Below are 20,815 nucleotides of genomic sequence, written 5' to 3'. Positions count from 1 at the left end.
CAAGAGAGCATGTAATGCACTGAAGTTTGTAACAAAGGCTCCGACTACTGTTTCTTTGTTCTTACTCTACTCCTTTTCTCTCGCTTCTTAGGGATGTCTCAGTTAAAGCCACATTTTCTCAAAATAATTTATTATTTGTTTATCATACCAATAGTATGCTAGGAATTTGAGAGCAATTTGCAATTCTAAATTGACTTCCATCCAAGGATCCCCAGGTGTCTTGCAGACTTTAATTAATAAATCACTAATTGAGGCAGCCCTTGCATATATTTTATGGGTTTTATATCTCAGCAGCTGCTCTGTTACTGACAACTTCCAAATGTTCAAATCAGTGAGCAGAAAGGGTCCAACGTACTGCATTAGCGTCAAGCTTTCTAACAGCTCTTGCACTTCTTTCTAGTACCCTAAAAGAGCAGAAATCAGGAGACAGAATTTGCATTTAAGAAACGAAACTGATTATTCTATGGTTTTAAAGGCAATGGAAGCCTGTGAGAAAGAGCAATATTTTACACCGGATTCAATGGAAGGCTCACACTGCTCGACTTTCTGCTTGTTCTTTATTTGGGGGAAAGAAAAAAAAAAGTAACAAAGATAACAATACAATCTAGATATTACGGGCCCTAAATATCTGAACTGGTTCCACTGATGCTGGCAAACGAATCCTTCTAGAGGAACTGATATCAGCACTTCTACCCTTGGCTGGAGTCACATGTTTCAGTTCTAGAGAGAGATGCCTTTTGCATTCCTACATGAAAATATTTTCACCGGGGACAGAGGGTATAATTATAAATAGCACTTTTTGTCCTGAGATCTCAAAACATCTGTCAAAGATGGATGTGTTTTGCTCAACATTGTACAGCAAGTCAGTGACAAAGCCAGAAATAGGCTCTCTTGACTGCCAGCCTGGTGCTCTATTTGCTGAAACACATTTGACTATAAGAAGTATGACGTTACTTTGCAGTTTTAACTCAGAATGCTCAAGAGTTCTTTTCAGTCCTTGTCTGTATGGTTTATGAAGCGGAACAATAGGAAATCTTCCCCAGTTTAGTGTAGTTAAATGTTCTGAGAATCAGAAAGCCAAGGCAAAATCCTGGCTCCACTTGAAATGAATGAGAGTTTTGTCAATGATTTCAATGGAGCCAGGACTGCAGTCTTGGAGTCTTGTTATTATAAGGTTTATGATTTAAATTCCATTTGTTTGGTCCCAGGCCTTTGAGTTTCCAGACCACAAAAATACCACATTAAGCATATTCAGTAGAAGAACAAAAAATTATAGTTAAGAACCAGTACATTTAGAGTGATAGGCTGGACTGGGCCTGTGAACTTCAATATATGCAGAAGGAGTATTCATTCCAGTAAGGGGTTAAGCAGTTGTTTATGAGAGGACTGTGTGATACATGCTATGATGCAAGTGCATATAGTTAAACATTCAAAATAGAGGAAAAATTAATTACATCAACTAAAAGAGACACTGCCAAGTTGCTTTACATCTAATATTTAGATTTACAAAAATTAGGTTTTACATAGTCCAAAAGTCAATAGAAATTTGTCTAGAACAGATAAGTAACTCTGGCTTTAAAAGTGCCCCAGCAATGTTTGCATAGGTACACAAAAACCAGCAAGTGCAGTTTACTAGTAAGTCACTTAACAAAAGTGAAACTGACCAGTCCGTTCACATTGTCAAGCAGAGTGAAATGTAAAGTGTTACGTGAATGGCAAATAATTAACTAATAACACCATTAATGAGAACAGTACATTTCATTTTTAAAACTTGCAGTTTTTATAGTTTCAAGTGTTATTAAAAAATACAGTTAAAGAGGCTTCTTTTGTGTTAGTTTGAACATGCATAGTCCCTTTAAAGAGCTAGGCAATCAAATAAGAACCTGACCTGTTTTTGATTCCATTTAAAATCTGGAATGAGAATGAAACCATTGGAAGAATCAGGATTTTCATGGATTATTCGATCAGCCTCAGCCTTCTTCTCCAGAATGTTATATACCCACTAGAAGAAAGACAGACACAGTTTATAAAGAGAGCAAATAATCAAATGCTGCACACTTCACCTCAGGATCTTGGACTTATTCTGATTCTATATAAGTGGAAGCTGCACTTGAATTTTTAAAATGACCAATAACATTGGTAGTTGATTAGCCATGAAATAATCAAATATGTTCCAGGACAACAACTGATCACTAGAGGGGCGTGGAGGGAATTTTTCACACATGTAGATCATTGCCCAATTTACTAGATGAATTAGGGAGGAATTTTGTTTTCTTCTGAAGCATTAAGGGAGATTTAGGTTAGATATTGGTAAAAATTATTTTAACTATGAGGCTAGTTAAGCAATGGAACAGGTTTCCTAGGGAGGTCATAGAATTGTACCACTGGAGAATTTTAAGGGCAGATTAGACAAAAACTCGTCAGTCCTGTCTCAGTGTAATGGAATGGATTAGATGAGCTGTTAAGGTCACTTCCAGCTCTATGTTTCTATGATTCTATTAAGTTCTGACCACTGCTGGAAATGTGATATTGGATTTGGATGGTTTAATCCAGTTTAGCAAATGCTATATACCTGCATACGAGAGCTGGGAAAGAATTCTCCTGGACAGGATCGATCAGTTGCTATGAAATGGATATTGCTGAAGCACAGCTCTTTAACAGGGTTGACTTATCTTTTAGGACATTAAATGAGACTCAGTGTAAGCCTACACAGCAAATACACGGCTGGCCCATTCTAGCCAACTCACACTCATGGGGGTTTGGCCAGTTTCATGGCAGTGCAGACTTCTGGAGGTCCCACGCCCAGGCTCCAGCCTGAGCCTACACAGCAAGGAAACAAGCCCTCAGGCCCGGTTCCAGGAGCTCAGCTCAGGTGGCATTGGCCAGCCAAAGATTTTTTTGCGGTGTAGACAGACTTTAAGGTTTCTGAACAGGCACTCTTCTCTTACATATGCTGTATGATCTCACAGTAACACAGTGGGGCTATCATCATATTAATTCACAAAACTGCCAGTCACCACAGAACATGTTGTGTGTTGTCATATGGTTTGCTCCTGCCTGAATCTATTCTATACTATAACCAGGTTAAAAAAAGTACATTAGCCCTAGCTTTAAACAAACTTATATCCATCCACCCTGACTAAATCAAATGGTTACAATACAGCTGGCTTTCCCCCACATGAAATCACTATGTTTTAACAGTCAGTTACACACAGCAAACCAGCTCTGTTAGGGCTAATATCACTGATCAACGTTTTATGCCATGGTCATTCCCATTAATCTCTCGTTAATGAGCTTTGCAATGTGGGGGAGGAGGGTGTGTGTGTCTGTGTTTTTCCTCTGTGGTGGTTTTGTTTGTATTTGACACCTTCACTAAATAATTTGTAATAAGATTGGTACTTTATAAAAGGAGCTGAGATCTAGTCACAGCAAGACTAGTCTCAGACGCAGAGCTAGGGAAACAGGGCATTAATTATCATTATTAATTATTACTATTATTATTATTATTATTATTAATTGTATGAAAGCTTTTGATACAGTCTCACATGACCTCTTCATAAACAAACCAGTGGAACACAAGCTAGCTAGAACTACTGTAAGATGGGTTCATAACAGGTTGGAAAGCCATTCCAAGGGTGTAGTTCTCAGTAATTCACAGTCTAGCTGGAAGAGCGTATCAGGTGGTGTCCTGCAGGAAACAGTTTGGGACCTGCTTCTGTTCAATACATCCATCAATGATTTAGATAACGGCCTAGCAAGTACATCTATAAAGTTTGTGGATGATACCAAGCTGGGAGGGGTAGAAAGTGCTTTGGAGTATAGGATTAAAATTCAAAATGATCTGGACACACTGGAGAAATGTGATGAAATCAATAAGGACAACTGCAAAAGTACTTCACTTAGGAAAGAACAATCAATTAAACACATTCACAACAGGAAATGACTGCCTAGGAAGCAGTACTGTGCAGAGGGATCTGGGGTTTAAAACAGATCACAAGATAAATAATGAGCCAACAGTGTAGCACTTGCAAAAATAAGCAAACATCATTCTGGGATGTACTAGCAAAAGTGTTGTAAGCAAGACACAAGAAGTAATTTTTCCACTTTACTCTGTGCTAGTAAGTCCTCAGCTCAAATATTGTGTCCAGTTCTGTAGGCCAGATTTCAGGAAAAGATGTGGACAAACTAGATAAACTCCAGAGGACAGCAACAAAAATGCTTAAAAGTTTAGAAAACATGGCCTACGAGAAAATATTGAAAAAACTGGACTTATTTAGCCTGGACAGAAAACACAACAACAGTTTTCAAGTAAAGAAAAGGTTGTTACAAGGAGGACAAAAATTGTTCTCCTTAACCTCTGATTATATGACAAGAAGCAATGAATTTACACTGCAGCAAGGAAGGTTTTGGTTGGACACAAGGAAAATCTTCCTGTCGGGGTAGCTAAGCAATGGAACAGATGGCTTAGGGAGGTTGCAAAATCTCTTCTGGAAGTTTTTAAGAACTAGTTAGACAAATAGCTGTCAGAGCTAGTCTAGTTATTACAGAGTGCTGTCTTGAGTGCAGGCGATTGGACTGGATGAACTACTGAGGTCCCTTCCAGTCCTACACTTCTATGAGTGTCATCAGAAGTCATAGATTTGGTGTCCTGGCAAATACTTTGCTCTGTCAAATGTTGATAACCATTTGGCTGCATGCATGTGCTCCCACTGTGTGCTGCCCTGATTGTGCACACAGCCAGCACAGCAGACTCCGAGAGAACCCCAAGGACCACACAATCAGATAAGGTGTGAAGATGCTAGGCCAGGTTTATTGTAAATGAAGCACTGTAACAGCACCTGCTAGACTCTAGGAGGATATGAAGGTTGATTTAGGTTGCATTTATTGCAGTTGATTTTAGCATCCAACTTTTGTCAAGTGAAAGGCTCACGTCCCCACGGCAGCCGGTCAGTCAGGAATCAATTTGGAGTGGGTATATTTACAGTGGAAAGTGTTGTGATCCAAGCAGCCAGAGCAATCAATACACTTCTGCTAGGAAGGATACTGACTTGGAGAACATGCTGGCTATAGTGGATGGCTTTGCCGTGATGGGGTTCCCTGACTGTGGTGGGGTGACAGATGGAACGCGCATCCCTACCTTGGCACCAGACCACTTTGCCAGGGAGAACATAAACTGCAAGGGCCATTTCACTGCCATCAAGGTGGGATGGTCAGGAAAGGCGCATGGCACATATGTCTTTAGGAACCCCAGTCTCTTCAGAAAGCTGCAAGATGGAACTTTGAATTTTGAAACCACAATTCTGCCCTATCAAACTCTCACTACATTTGTAAACAAGTTGGACACAGTTAGTGCAGCTTCAGGGGGGACACAGTTCTAAAGTTACCCCTCCTTTGGAGTCCTCGGTTTGGAAGGATGGAGACTGAAGTGGAAAACAGACTGTTTTCTCAAGGATGGCAAGTTCACAGATGACACTAAGTTGTGGGGGAAGAGGTAGATGCCCTGGAGGATAGGAACAGGGTCCAGAGTGACCCAGACAAATTGGAGGATTGGGCCAAAAGTAATCTGATGAGGTTCAACAAGGCCTAGTGCAGAGTCCTTCGCTTAGAACAAAAGAAGTTCATGCAATGCTACAGGCTGCAGAAAAGAAACCGGTCCCTTGTTGCCGAGAAGGTTAACGGCATATTGGGCTGCATTAGTAGGAGCCCTGGCAGCAGATAAGGGAAGTGATGATTCCCCTCTATTTGGCACTGATGAGGCCACATCTAGGGTACTGCTTACAGTTTTGGGGCCCCCACTACAGAAAGGAGATGGGCAAATTGGAGAGAGTCCAGCAGAGGGCAATGAAAATGATTACAGGTCTGAGGCACATGACTTACAAGGAGAAGCTGAGAGAACTGGGCTTATTTAGTCTTCAGAACAGAAGACTGAGGGGGAATTTGATAGCCTTCGATTACCTGAAGGAAGATTTCAGTGAGGGTGGAGCTATGCTCTTCTCAGTGGTGACAGACAGAATCAGAATACTGGAAGGGGCCTCAAGAGGTTATCAAGTCCAGTCCCCTGCCCTCATAGCAGGGCCAAGCGCCATCTAGCTCATCCCTGACAGATATTTATTTAATCTTTTAAACACGTCCAATGATGGAGACTCCTCAACTTCCTTAGGCAAGTTATTCCACTTCTTAACCACAGATGATGGAACAAGGAGCAACAGTCTCAAGTTGCAGTGGGGGACGTGTAGGTTGGATATTAGGAAAAACTATGTTCCTAGGCGGGTGGCAAAGCACTGGAATGGGTTCCCTAGGAAGGTGGTGGAATCTCCCCTTGGTGCTATTTTTGTAAAAAAAAATTACAAAATTAAAAAAAGGTGCAGGTACTAGGGTTTCAAAAAATTTGTCGAGGAAAAAAAGAAGGAAAAAAAAAGGCCGAAATGTGGTCGGGCCCCTTTAATTGCCAGGTGTCCCAAGCGCACTTCCGTCCTGCATGGCATGAGTGCTCCCAAGGCCGGCTGGGGGCTGTGCCAAGGGAAAGCGGCAAGTGCTCCCCCAAAAAATTGACAGTACACCTTACCCAGTGGCGGCCCGTCAATACAGGTGACCTAGGCAGTTGCCTAGGGCACCAAGATAAACAGCCGTTGAGGGCTTTGGAGGCGGGGGCACCGACCACGCGTTTTGCCTAGGGTGCCAGTTGCCGGCAGCTCATCTAGGGCCGCTCCTGGCCGTACCGGTACTTACTGTCAAAACAAAAGCATTGCCATCCCTAGAGGTTTTTAAGGCCTGGCTTGACAAAGCCCTGGCTGGGTTGATTTAGTTGGGGTTGGTCCTGCTTTGGGCAGAGGGCTGGACTCAATGATCTCCTGAGGTCTCCTCCAACCCTGATCTTGTATGATTTTTCCAAGTAAATTTTTCTTACTGAGCTTATTTTGTCAGCTCTACTGGCTTCAACAAGAGGAAGAAGAGGATGAGACACTGCAGTATCATAAGGTGACGCCACATCTGGAGTATTGTGTCCAGTTCCGGGCCTCCCCTCCCCCACTATAGAAAGGATGTGGACGCATTGGAGAGGGTCCAGTGGAGGGCAACCAAAATGATTAGGGGGGCTGGAGCACATGACCTATGAGGAGAGACTGAGGGATTTGGGTTTGTTTAGTCTGGAGAAGAGACGCGTGAGGGGGGATTTGATAGCAGCCTTCAACTTCCTGAAGGGAGGTTCCAAAGAGGATGGAGAGAGGCTGCTCACGGTAGTGACGGATGGTCTCAAGTTACAGTGGTGGAGGTCTAGGTTGGATATTAGGAAAAACTATTTCATTAGGAGGGCGGTGAAGCACTGAGATGGGTTCCCTAGGGAGATGGTGGAATCCCCATCCCTAGAGGTTTTTAAGTCTTGGCTTGACAAAGCCCTGGCTGGGTTGATTTAGTTGGGATTGGTCCTGCCTTGGGCAGGGAACTAGACTTGATGACCTCCTGAGGTCTCTTTCAGCATTATGATTCTATGATAAGTGGATGGCTAGGCTATACCATAAAACTACATTGGGGAATGTCACTCATTTGATCAGAGATAGACCATCAGAGGTGTCTTGGTTACTCTGCTTTCCCAGGATGATGTCCGTGTATTCTCAAGCCCATCTCAGGAGTGCAGACTGGAATATACACAGTTCACACAGCCACAACAGAGAGGGCTCTTTCTGCTTCAGTGACAACAGCAGCCAAGACCAGGATGCTTACAGTTGTCAGAGAAAGACATGGGGGAAAAAGGTTTGTTTTAGAAAGTTACAGTAATCTACACTAGGGATGTTAGATAGCGTGTAATTGAACAGTCGTGTAACCGCATCAAATTTTAGCGGTTACACAACTATTCAGTAGTCCCGGGGGCAAGGCCAGCAGACACACTCCTGACCCCACCCTGGGGAGCCCCCTGCTACTCCATGCTGCTACCTCTCTATCAGGAAAAAAAAAAAAAAAAAAAAAAAAGGCTTCCTGCACAGAGAGGCTCCTGCCTGCTACTCCACGCTGTTGCCTCTGATGCAGAGTCAGCAATACGGTGTGGCAGCAACCCCTTGTCCGTAGGGAGGGTCCAAGCTGCAGATGCCAGAGCAGCCTTTGTCTACAGGGAGCTCGGACCCCCCACGGACAACTTCCCCTATCCCCTCCATGCTGCTGCCTCCTGCCGAAGTGGGAAAGGAAGGCAGCACCGCATAGCCGGTGTTGTGGGTAGCTGGCTTTTAAGCCAGCTCCCACCCCCACCAGAACCAGCTCCTGCCTGCCCCCTCCTCTCCGCCTCTGTAGGAGGCAGCAAGGGTGGAGGCAGATGGGTCCATGGAGACAGCATACGTGGAGAGCCGCTTAAAAGCTGGTTCCCTGCACGTATCCGTTCCCACCTGCCCCCCTCACTCTGAGGGCTGCTGTCAGAGGCAGTAGTTTGGGGGTGGGGAAGCCGGCTCCCACCTCCCTGCCACCGCAACTGCTCTGATATAAAGGCAGCAAGGTGGTGGGGATCATATAGTTGTCTACACGTTAACATCCCTAATCTACAGAAGCCTCCTCCCGCTTTCTCCTATTGTGTATATAGGTGCCCTCGTTTGAGTAGGCAGCTGAAATTTGGGCCAAACAAAAGGACAGTAACTGAGACAGGCAAGTAACTGAGCGCACACTGCAGCTTCGTGGCTTCCCTTACTAAATGCAAAAATATCCCAACCATGGTCGCCTCTAAATGATCAGGAAACAAAGATCTCAACAGCCACCTTGTTCTTAACAGATTCAGGGCTGGGCAGAGTAGCTGACGGGTGTGGATGGCTCCCCTGGGTCCGAGGTACAACAGTGCAAGAGCCCCAACATTCCAATGAGAGATCAGCATTTCAGAGAGAAGTTATTTTTCAAGTACTGCCTCAGTGGACTCTCACCTGTGTGGTCATATGGCGAGGCATGCAACGCCCTCATTGCCAATCAGCCCAGGCAACGTCAAAGGAAAACACATGGAGGCTGGAGCAAAGAGGGTTAGGAACAGTTTGGATTGGATGTTGGTTTTGATTTTACATCAGCTGCTGTTCAGATTAGACAGAAGTTAATTACTATCATCACTTTTAATGCACTTTCCAAAGCTCTACGCAAATATTAACTAATTAGAGTCAATGTTGCATTTCTGGAATAATTACTCCTACGTCTGTGCAATCAGCGTAAGTGGGTCCCCGCAGACAAGTAGAATTGTTTTCCTCTACCCTGCAAAGCAGCAAAGCGCAATGGCAAGCAGGGCTGTTTTGTCAGAAGGCAGGTAAGAAAGGAGAACAAACCCCTTGCTCCAAAGTGGCAGCATCTAATTAAAGAAGAGACAGAAACCATCCAAAGGGGTGGGATTGAGGATTTCTCATCCTAGCACAGGACTGAGTTTTTCCATATGAAATGAGAAGTTAGAAACTCGGAGGAGACTCGGAGCTTGTTTTGAAACAATACCATAAAGAGCGAACCATGTATTGTAATAAAGCAATGTAAGGACAATGATTACAATGCCCAACATTTCTGGAGCACTCTTCTTTTCAAAAGATTTCCCCAAAATTAAAATGCAGCCACCTCTCCAACAGAGGGTGGCAACGACCCACCAGGCTGGATATTGCCCCAACGGAGGGCTGGGAGATTTTACACAAGCCATCACAGCCAATCCTGTCTCCCGAAATGGACCAGGGGAAATTTCAATGTCCAATCTCAGCACAGGTGTTTAAAGCATCCTCTGGAAGAGCCTGACACAGTAAACTTCAAGGAACTCAATTATTATTCATATTGATCCGGGAGCACAGAACAGGCCATGGCTGTGCTAGGCGCTGTACAAACACAGAACAAGAAGACAGGCTGCGAGCTCTTGAAGTCAGGGACTGCATATAAAGAGGGAGACAACACTTGGATACAGACACAGAGAAAGGAGTACAAGGAACCAGTGAGACAGTGTCAGCCGAGATGAGAGGAAGTCGTCTCAGCACACCAGCAGCCCAACCACTGGCAAGTTTTTTGTAGGCATCACAGAGAGTTTTAAGGAGGGGTCTTTGAGAGAGAAGACAAGTAGTTTGTGTTTGGTGTGATGGAGAAAGGGGAAGCCATGGAGAGATGCAAAAAGAGCAGCTTTGTGGTCAAAACAATGAACCAGGAAAATTATTTTTGCATCAGTACTAGGCAGACTGACTGGGCAAGATTCAGACATCAGCTGGGTGCAAGATCTAGGGAGGCTAAGATGAAGATGATGCCCAGTTCTAGAATGGTAGGGAGAATGATGGTGGTGTCTGTGGTTACGGGGAAAGGAGGCAGTGGAGGGGGCTTAGAGGGAAAGATTACGAGCACAGGGTTTGTCAACACTTACAGCATGGGAGTACACCGTGACAGTGCTACCTATGCTGATGGCAGAGCGTCTCCCGTTGTCGTAGGTACTAGGGAGGTTAAAACGTGTTTATTTTTGTAAACGTGTAACTGCTGAAATTTTCAGCGGTTATACATTTACACGCAGGGACAGCACTGGCTCCTGCCTGCCTCCCACCCGACCAGGCTGCTGCCTCTGTGGGAGGCAGCATAGTGTGGGGGAGGCAGTCCTGCAGGAAGCCAGCTAAAAAGCCAGCTCCCCATGCATACTAGTTGCAGCCCCACCTGCGGAGCTGCCTCCCATGGAGACAGCAGTGCAGGGGGGGAAAGGGGCGTAGCAGTCAGCTCAGCGGGAGCCAGTACACATGGGGAGCCAGCATGGAAGTTGGTTCCTTGCATGTACCAGCTCTTGCCTGGCCCCTCTACACCGTGCTGCTGCTTCCGTATCAGCATGAGTGGGCAGGCAGCTCCGTGGGAACTGGTGCTTGCAGGGAGCCGGCTTTTAAGCCAGCTCCCTGCAAGCACTGGCTCCCGTCTGCCCCCCCTTCCCTCTGTGCTGCTGCCTCTGTGGGCACACCAACTCCAGCCTTCCCTGATACAGAGGCAACAGCTAAGGGTGGGGGGGATTGCTCGTTTCTGTGAGGGTTAACAGATGAGCCCAGACTCATCAGTTAACCGTATATACGGATTCCTGTTCACATCCCTACTAGGTACTCCGCCTCCCCAAGAGTGGTAGCTATGTCAACGGGAGCCCTCCTCTCAACACGGCGCTATCTGTGCAAGGAGTTAGGTCAGTAATAACTGCACTCAGGGGTGTGGATTTTCCATTCTCCTGAGCAACACAGTTACACTGACATACATTTGTATTGTAGATCAGGGTTGAGTGTTAGCCAGGTTGAGCTTAAGCTGATCATGTCACAGATTTAGAGCAGGCGAGACACACACAGCACAGAGAAGCAGATTTGCGAGTCATCGACAGAGACAACCTTTGAATTTAAGTCTGCAGATGAGATTACCCAGAGATAAGAGATGCAGAGGGAAAAAAGAGGGGACTCAGGACAGAGCCATGTGGAAGCTGGATGGGGGGGATGAGGAGAATCCTGCAAAGGACACACCAAGGGATGAAACAGAGAAGTAGGAAGGGGACCAGGAGAGGACTGAGTCAAGAAAGCCAGGGAAGGACAAAATACCAAGAAGAAGAGTCTGTCAATAGTATCAAAAGCAGCTGACAAGTCAAGGAGGAGGCGGCGATGTTGGCTCTGAGCTTTGGCCAGGACCACGGCATCAGTGGCTTTTGTTAGAGGGGCTAACAGGGAAGTAGCAGGACTGGAGAGGGCCTGATAGGAATTGGAGGAGAGGAACGCCACACAGGAAATTAAGGACTCCATGTTGGAGATGAATGGTAGAAGGGAGATGGAGGTGGCTGAATGGGTAAGAAGGGTGATGTGTGTGGTTTGGTTTTGGGTTTTTTGAAGGGGTGGGAAACGTGCATGTTTGCATTGTGAAGGGAAAGAACTAGAGAGGAGCGGGAGGTTAAAGAGAAGACGGGTTGAGAGTGAGGGTGAAGGGGGTTGGGGACGGAATGGGATCAGTGTGGCAGGGGAGAGGTTAGAGGAGAAGAACAGATGGTGAGCGTTGGTGTTCATAACTAGAATATTTACCTGGCATTGCTCGGGTTCTTAGCTCAATTTTTTCTTCTTCATTTAAATCATTGCTCTGGGGTGGGGCAAGGGATGAGGGGTTCAGGAGGCAGGCTGCCCTGGGAGAGGGGACAACCCCAGCTCTCTCTCACCACAGAAGCTTGGGGCTAAATGAGAATTGCTTCTCCATGGCTGCTGCAGCTCCCCACAGGCACAGCTGGAGGAGGGGCTAGGGAAGGTCCATTCCTGCCCCCCCTTACCCAGCCAGAGTGAGGAATACAGCAAACTCTGCACTTTCCCCTCATTCTTTTCCCATACAAATTGCAAGGGGGGGCACAGAAGGGGAGGGTAACTTCAGCCCACCCTGCTCTCCCTAAAGGACACCCGAGAGGTAGGAGGCTCAGGGCTGCGACAGTCCCGGACGGGGGAGAGGGTCACCCCCAGCCAGCCTCTTTCACCTGCCTGGTGATTCTCTCTCTTTTCTCTATGGTTTTTGAGATCCAATGCCATCCCAGGCACATCCCATTGCCCTGGCATAACCAAACCCTGACCTTTCTTTAAGTTAGAATAAGAGGTCACCATATCCAAATTTGGTAGCCCTAGTTCTTACTGTTTCGGAGGAGTTCTTGAACAGAACAGATAGAGATGGGGTGTGACAGAGGAGAGTGTGATAAGAGGGGAAATGGGGCAGGTGGCCAGAAGGGAGACAATATTTTGCTGAGACTGCCAAGATCTGATCCGCCAAGTAGAGATCTCATGACCTGATATTTTCAAGAGGTCGCCCGTGCATATCAGCACAAGCTGACAAAGGCAGCCAATTCCTGAGTGCTGCCTCTGCTCCTAAGACTCCCACACATTCAAGTTTTCATGTAGATTTCTGGCTCAAAGACAAGCTTTTTATTTCTGGTCTGTTTGTCTGAAGAGCACGATGGGACATCTGCAGTGCCATCTTTAAGTCTGTCTCACACTTTGCAGTTTTAAACATCATCAACTATATGTGTTCCCAAGTACACAGTTAGCAAAATGATGAGAGGGAAAGAGGCATACAACGTTATTAAGGATTGTGTGCAGGAATTTCAAATTCAAGGTAACTACCAAACTAGGAAAAACATAAAAAAAAACCAATGAACAGTCTAGCAACATCTTAAAGACTAACAAAATATGTGGCTGGTATCATGGGCTTTCGTGGGCACAACCCACTTCTTCAGATGAATGGAGTATTAAAACCAAGCTAGGGTTCTAATCCATAAGTTTTTTCCCCCAAGGGAAACCAAATCTGGTCTGAACAAATAACATTTAACAAACTGATAAGCAGGCAACAAGGTCTTAGGTGTATCAACCTTTCCCTCTCCCTACTCCCCCTTAACTTCAGAGTTACTCCAAATCTATCCCATCCAGACTGGCACCTGATCTAATTTATTCAAACTCGGCAGCCACCACACAAAAAAGAACACAGGTGACTATGCCTTTATCCAAAAGGCTCACCCTCACAGAGATATTTTAGGAAAACAGTTGGATGACCCAGATAACACTAGGCCACAGAGGTAAGCACCTACAGTACCTGGATGCTGAAGCTCTGGGATTGTATAAAGGGCAGTGTAATGTTCTTGTAATCCTCCCCAGTCTCGCGGATGAGATACACCTCTTGACGCAGGTATTTCTGAAGATGTTTCTCTGTGGCTGGGTACACCACTGTGGTTTTTATCTCTGGAAATAAATACGTTCACAATGTTATAATCGGAAGAGACGAAATCTAAGTTACAGCCTGTCACAGATGAATTGTTTCTCATTTTTAATCAACGTTATGGTAATAGATTTCAGAAATTACTTCAAAGGTACTGGGAGATTTGCATAAATATCACAGGAGCACTATGCCCTAAAGCTCATATTGCTCATTTGCATCAAGAAAGGTTCACTGGGCCCCGTGTGCTGAAGACAATCAGTTGATAAAACAGTTGGGGTACGTCTACACTAGCCCCCTAGATCACTCCACGAGGAATACCACCTAATTCGATTTAGGGCTTTATTCCAGAATCCTGTTTCACTGCCGTGTGTAGACACGGGCAGTTACTTCGGGCTAGTCAATTTCTAAAATGGCAACCAGCCGGGAATATGCAGATCAAGCACAGGATATTTAAATCCCGGGCTTGATTTGCAATACCGGTTGCCCGCATTAGCCTCCCTAAATCGATCTAGGGGGCTAGTGTAGACGTACCCTTAGAGTGCATATTTCCAGCAAAGGGAACACACAGGTTAAAATATATCTGCACGCTTGTTTTTCAATGGCAAAAGAAGCAGCAACCTGAATTTACCTGACCACTTCCAAGGGAACAGCAGGCGAACTGTCACCAGTTAGCTGAACAAAATTAATCCGACAGTGCTGTAGCACAGAAAAAAGCTGTGAATCCAGACGTGGATCACTCTGGGCTCCCTCATTTTTTCTTTTCCACCTGGGGAGCTCTGAAGGTGAAAAAGCCACCAGGGAGGGGAGTTGGCAGCCACAGAGAATGGTCACAATCTCCCTACATTGGGGTGGGGGGGAGGAATAGCTCAGTGGTTTGAACACTGGCTTGCTAAACCCAGAGTTGTGAACTCAATCGTTGAGGGGACCATTTAGGGATCTGGGGCAAATCTTTCAGGGATGGTGCCTGGTCCTGCTGTGAGGGCAGGGGACTGGACTCAATGACCTCTCAAGGTTCCTTCCAGCTCTATGAGATAGATAGGGCACAACAAAAGGAGGAATGACCTCAACAGCTGTAGCATGCCCCTTTTCTGCACATTGCCGCATCTTCAAACAGCAGGACACTTAAAAAATCTTACAGCCCCTGACCACTAAAGTTGCCCATCCTCACTCGCCAAGGAAGGGACAAGGGATGGGGCATAAATGCCTGAAACTCCCTCTCCTCCCAGAGAGAAGGGGGAAGGCCCAGATTGTAGGGAGATGTAATTTACCCTTCCCTTTTTTGAACTGTGCCCTTTCAGAGCCAGGACCTGCAGGTTATGTCTGAATGAAACTGGAGGGGAATTCTTGATCTGTTCTGACACTGGCTGCAGCACTGCAGGCTTAGCACCTATTTAAGCTACCCCAATGGCTCCCAAACTTTTTAGCCTAATACACTTGCTTTAGGAACAGTGCCTGAGGGCTTACCCCCTAGCCAAATGAGGAGTATTTGCCGTGAAACTAGAAGTCGCTGAACCAATTTTGGATCAGAGAAAGGAAACCCAAAAGCTGTGATCTCCTGAGCTCAGATTTATTTATTGTTACTTCTGTAACTCAAAAATGATTTCATATTTACACAATAAAAATACAAGTGCTCAGAGTGTCTTTGCAAGTGGATCACGGACACCTGGGGAAGCGAACTGGGGAAAGCCAGAGCAATTCTGGATGAGCTTCCCTCACCTTCAGGTCCAGGCCCATCAACAATTCAATCCCAAACCTGAGTGAATTTAGTAAGGGTGCATACGTGCTCTTGAGTGCATACTCAGAGCTGGGCTGGGCTGGCCCTGCTCAGGTGCGCACCCAGCAAAGGATACAGAATTCAAGGTAAAACTTCAAGGCAGCACAGACCTGTTCTTCAGCTAGAACATGCCTGAGCAAAATACCCTCCGCAGGCCGGATCTGGCCTGCCAAGCCACCAGAGCTGACCTGCTGAGGCAGTGGGGAGGCTCAGGCAGACTCCCTGCTGCCCCCTGTACACTGTTGAGAAAAGCAGCCACTGCAGGGCTCTGTTTGAACAGCTGTGAGCTTGGGGTGGGGGGAGAGGCTTCATGCGCTGCCCCTACACCTAGCACAAATCCATTGGCCAGTTTCTGGCCAATGGGAGCTGCCTGTTGTCAACATGCAGCTTGCAAAGCACCTTCCCCCGCCTCCCTTCAGGCTCCTAGCTGTTAAAAAAACCACATGGCCCCTGCAGCCAGTGCAGGTGTGGGGCAGGCAGGGAGTCTGCTTGAGCAGGCTGCTGGTTGGGAGTCAAGCAGGTAAGTCTCCCAGCCAGAGCCTGTCTCTGGCACCCCAACCCTCTGCTTCCCTCCCCCACATAACCAAAACCCTCTGCCCCCCAACTCCCTGCCCTAGGTCACAATCCCCTCCTGCCCTAGGTCATAAATCCCTCACACTCTCCTGCACCCTAGTGCCCTTCCCCAGGTAACAACCCCCTCTTGCCCAAGGTCACAACCCAAACCCCTGCAGACTAGTCCCCTAATCCAGGTCACAACTGCCTCCTTCACTCAAACTCCCTCCCAGACCCCACACTCTGTCCAAACACATCCACTCCCTCCCATTAATATGGAAGAGTGCAGCCCTTGACCACTTTCCAAATTCTTGGAGTGCTCCCGCCCCCATCAAAAATTATTGCCCACCCCTTAGCTAGAATCTGGCCCAGATCAGCAGCCATCTGAAATTGTCCCTCCCCTTATGTCTGTCCAGAGGCCTCTGAGTGGGGTCCTACCAAATTCACAGCCATGCAAAACACGTCACGGACTGTGAAATCTTGTTTCTCACCATGAAATCTAGTCTCCTGTGTGCGTTTACCTTCTACTATACAGATTTCATGGGAGAGATCAATATTTCTTAAGTCAGGGGTCCTGACCCAAAAGGGAGTTGCAGGGGGGAGGTCACAAGGTTATTTTATGGGGCTGCCCTTACTTCTGCTCTGCCTTTAGAGCTAGGAGGCCAGAGAGTGGCAAGCGCTGATCAAGAGTCCAGAGCAGAAATAGAGGTGTCAATACCACCAGGTCATTCTTACCTCTGAGCTGCTGCTGGCAGCGGGCTTTGCCTTCACAACTGGGCGTCCAAACAGTAGCCACTACTCTCTAGCTCCCAGCTCTGAGGGCATCACCCCTGCCAGCAGCAGCACAGAAGTCAGGGTAGAAGTAACCCTCTCCAAAATAACCTTGCAACCCCCAACCAACTCCTTTTTGGGCCTGGACCCCAACAATTACAACACCATGAAATGTCAGATTTAAATAGCTGAAATCATGAAATGTATGGTTTTTAAAATCCGATTACTGTGAAATTAACCAAAAGGGACCATGAATTGGGTACGGTCCTGCCTGAGAGCAAATGAGCTGTGTGTATGTGTGGGCACTGAGACACACACAAAGTCATCACACATCTGGCCTCTCTCCATAGTTGCCTGCAGAGTGTCCAAGACATTAGAGGGCCAGAGAGACTGAACTGCTTATCAAACCTACAGCAAGGTTTGGCACGGGCCCACCCCACCAGAGGCTAGACACATTAGCAGCACAAAAGACAAGCCTGGCCCAGATTTTTAAATGTGTTTAAATGCCTAAAGATGCACACAGGTGCTTTTGAAAGTCTCACCAAACACCTCTCTCTCTAAAAACCTTGCCATGACTTTCTAGAAACAGGGCTTAGTGTCCAGAACTTACACCAAGATTCAATAACTACTTTTAAAATAACATTCCAAGCTGTGTCATTTTCAATGAATCCGCATTAGCACGTAAGGAAACAGGGATACAGCCCAACAGCACTAGCTCCCCTCGACTTGCATTTACACAGGAATATCGACTCCACATTGAGCTGATCTTTTTCTGATGCTCTAAAACAATCTGGGTTCCTGGAGTCAGAATCTTTCTATAACTTTCCATAAGTGTTTTTTGTTCTCTGACTTGTGCATTTTTGTTTAATTTAATAATTGCCCCATGAATGTGGTTTATCTGCTCTTATCAGTCCATGACTCCCATTTTCACTGTTGGTCCCAAGGCCAAAACAATTCTGGAAATCCAGCTGGAAGCTATTTCAGCCCTGACACAGAATTCCTTTTTGAAAATGTTTCCTTACTAGCTAACTCTATAGGTTGAGAGTGCTGCTCAGTGTCCCTGACCCAGGGCATGTCTGCCTAAGAGTTCTTGGCCGTGAGACTCTTAGAGGAGATAGCGGGAGACTGCTACAGACCGAGAATTTCACCCCTACTCCCACCTGCAAGGCTGCTGGTTTGGGAGGAGCACATGCCCCGCTCTGCTGACTGCTACTGCTCAGCGAGGGAGGCAGCAGGACAAAAAACCCAGAACACTGCTCTGGGCTAGGCCGGCCACAGACTTACGTCAAACGGGACAGTTCATTTTCTGGCATAGTGGAGAATTGCCCTCCCCTTCAATGAGAAAACAGAAAACCCAGGGTGAGCTGGGAAGGGGTAAGATTCACCAGCTGCGAGTAAAACTTCAGGCATTCTCCACTGCACACACCACACATTGACCATGTGTTGCAGACTCGCTTGTCTTGGATGCTTCTTTTCTGTGCTCTGTAGAAACCTTGCTTTACGGCCCTGGATTTCAGTCTGAAAGCATTGGCATGACTTAGCTAGAGGCGGCGGGAGGAATCCCTGACCACAGAAGAAGAAGGGTCAGATAGGTTACTTATGCCAGATGGCTTCTGTATTCAGTCACAGGACAGAGAAACAGCCCTGGCAAACAGGCCCCACTCTCAGGAAAGCGACTCAGTAATGGACTTACTATTATCTGTGTTCAGGAAGCATGCCAAGGAACTGAATAATCACTAAGCTATTAAACAGCTATAATAAAATCCCAGGCTGTGCCCTGAGAAATATTAAAACACGGTCTGAGGACAGCTCTTAAGAAACAGGAGGGGGAAACAGAGAAGGAGCTAAGGTGAGTTTATGTCAAGCAGAAGAGGCTGCAAGTAAAATGCACCAATAGGGCAGATGAAGCACAAATTCATCTTGTCCGCCAGGCAAATATCCTTCTGGGACAGAGACTAGAGAGTTCAGAAAAAGATGAGAATGTTGGGTATCCCTGAGGGAATTAAAGAGGAAAGCTCCCAGGTAGGTGGAAGGAAACTCTCCCCCCCACCTTTCATGGAAGGAGTGTGTGCTCTTGGTAGCTACTGAGACCCGGGACACAGGACACTTGAGTTCTATTCTCAAATGCCACTGAGTCACGTGCAACCCTCCATAAGTCACTCACTCGTCCTCTCTGCGCCCGTTTCTCCATGTGTAACATGGCAATAATATCCAATACCAGGCCTGGGCAAATACCGGATCTGGCTTGCGGAGGCAGCAGGGAGCCCCAGGCAGGCTCCCCAGCTTGTCCCGCAGCCCCATTCGCAGAACCCGGCTGCAGGGCTCCCTTTCTGTTTTAAAGCTGGAGAGGAGGGAGAAAGTTTTAGGAGCCGCCCTGCCCCCAGCACATTCCCATTGACCAGGTTCTGACGGACCCCAGCCAATGCGGGCTGCTTGTTGGAATAACAGGCAGCTAAGAAGAACTACACTGGGCCCAGTTATTCATGAAGCACATGGCCACGCAGGCAGGTTGGATTGGCAGCTGGCAAGTAAGTCTCTTGGCCGCAGCCTGCTTCTGGCACCCCAGTGCTTTCCTGCCCTCACTCTCTGCCTCCCCCCGCCCCAACATACCCAAACCCTCTGTTCCCCTCTTAAGCCCCATTCCAGATCTGGCACCCCAATCTCCTGCCCCAGATCACAATCTCCTTCCACCTTAGGTCACATCCCAAACCCCTGCACTCCAGTCCCCTGCCCTAGGTCACAACCACCTGCTTCATCCCAACTCCCTCCCAGACTCCAGTCTCCCTCTTGCACCTCAATCCCTTATCCCAGGCTCCCTTCTGAGCCCAACCTCCATCCCAGACACTGCATCTCCCTCATTAATATCATGGAAGAGTGCAGCCCTCAACTACTTTCCAAAATCTTGTATTGGCCCCCCCATCAACTGCCCATCCCTGCCCAATACGGTATTTGGGAGACTTGGTTCAACATGGCTTTGCGAATATACATTGCTATATTTAATGAACAAAACTTTTGGCCACCTAAGAGACATTTTAACCTAATTGCATGCCCGTGATTAACCTAAATTTAAATTGGAGGTTGAAATAAATGCCAGGAGAAAACTGGCCAGCTTGAAAACTGAGCTGCTTCGTACAAGAACAAATAATTTTACACAGAGAACTCCCAAGTACTTTCAGAAAGGCTTTGATGATAAATATCAGTGAAAAACTAGTACCCAGAAATATCAGCCATGGATTTCAATTATGCATGATGATTTCTGGCTTAAGCAGCATAGTTAAGCTATTCCACTAACCGGTGGAAGTCTCCATCCAGTGGATGGGTCAAACTAACAGAAAGTGGCTTTAGAACTCAAAGATCTGAACGTTTTTCTTTAATTCTCTGGAAATGTTTGTTTTCTGATTAAATTTTTTTTTTGAATGCAACGATTTTGGAGTCTTTACTGTTCAAGCTAACCAATCACACTCAACTGGCCAAATAGCCACATGTGGCTAGTGGCTAGCATTAGACACTGCAGATCTAGATGAAGCAGCCAGATTTCTGTTAAAGAGCAATAAGGTACCACATCCTGTTCTCAAAACATCCTTGGCACATCGGCTGTTGGCAAAATTATTAATAATCGGTGTGTGTTGGGCTGCTCTGCAAGCAGCCTCCACGCCCTGGCTTCAGATATGACCCGACTGGTTTCGCGCAATAAGCAGTACAGGAAGTCCCCGGGTTACGTACAAGATAGGGACTGTAGGTTTGTTCTTAAGTTGAATTTGTATGTAAGTCGGAACTGGCGTCCTGATTGAGCCGCTGCTGAAACTGACCAGCAGCGGCTGAATCAGGACGCCTGGGGCAGAGCAGCTGGGGTGCTGCCGGATTGGTCCAGTAGCGCCGAGGAGCAGCGCTGCAGGACCAACCCGGCAGCGCCCCAGCTGCTCTACCCCAGGCGTTGGTGAGAAAAGCCTGGTCTGCTGAGGGAGGGGGCGCACTAGCAGCGCCCCCTCCCCCCAGCAGACCAGGGAGACGCGGGCGGCGGGACCGCCGAGATGCGCCGCGGTCCCGCTGTCCACGTCCTCC

General features: G+C 46.8%; 1 protein-coding gene across 1 annotated transcript in view; it reads right to left on the bottom strand.

Moving 5' to 3' along the window:
• Positions 1-20,815, bottom strand: part of DCPS (decapping enzyme, scavenger) — a 69,352-nt gene that overhangs the window by 9,089 nt on the left and 39,448 nt on the right. The window contains exons 3-4 of the mRNA XM_075909294.1: positions 13,534-13,679; positions 1,889-2,002 (exon numbers count right to left, since the gene is read on the bottom strand). Of these exons, the coding sequence (XP_075765409.1) occupies positions 1,889-2,002; positions 13,534-13,679 (260 nt within the window). The remainder of the gene's footprint in view (positions 1-1,888; positions 2,003-13,533; positions 13,680-20,815) is intronic.

Source organism: Pelodiscus sinensis, chromosome 26 (assembly GCF_049634645.1).
Source record: "Pelodiscus sinensis isolate JC-2024 chromosome 26, ASM4963464v1, whole genome shotgun sequence".
In the NCBI taxonomy this organism is placed as follows: Eukaryota; Metazoa; Chordata; order Testudines; family Trionychidae; genus Pelodiscus; species Pelodiscus sinensis.
Note: the sequence above shows the minus strand (reverse complement) of the source record. Positions and strands in the feature narration are given on the sequence as shown.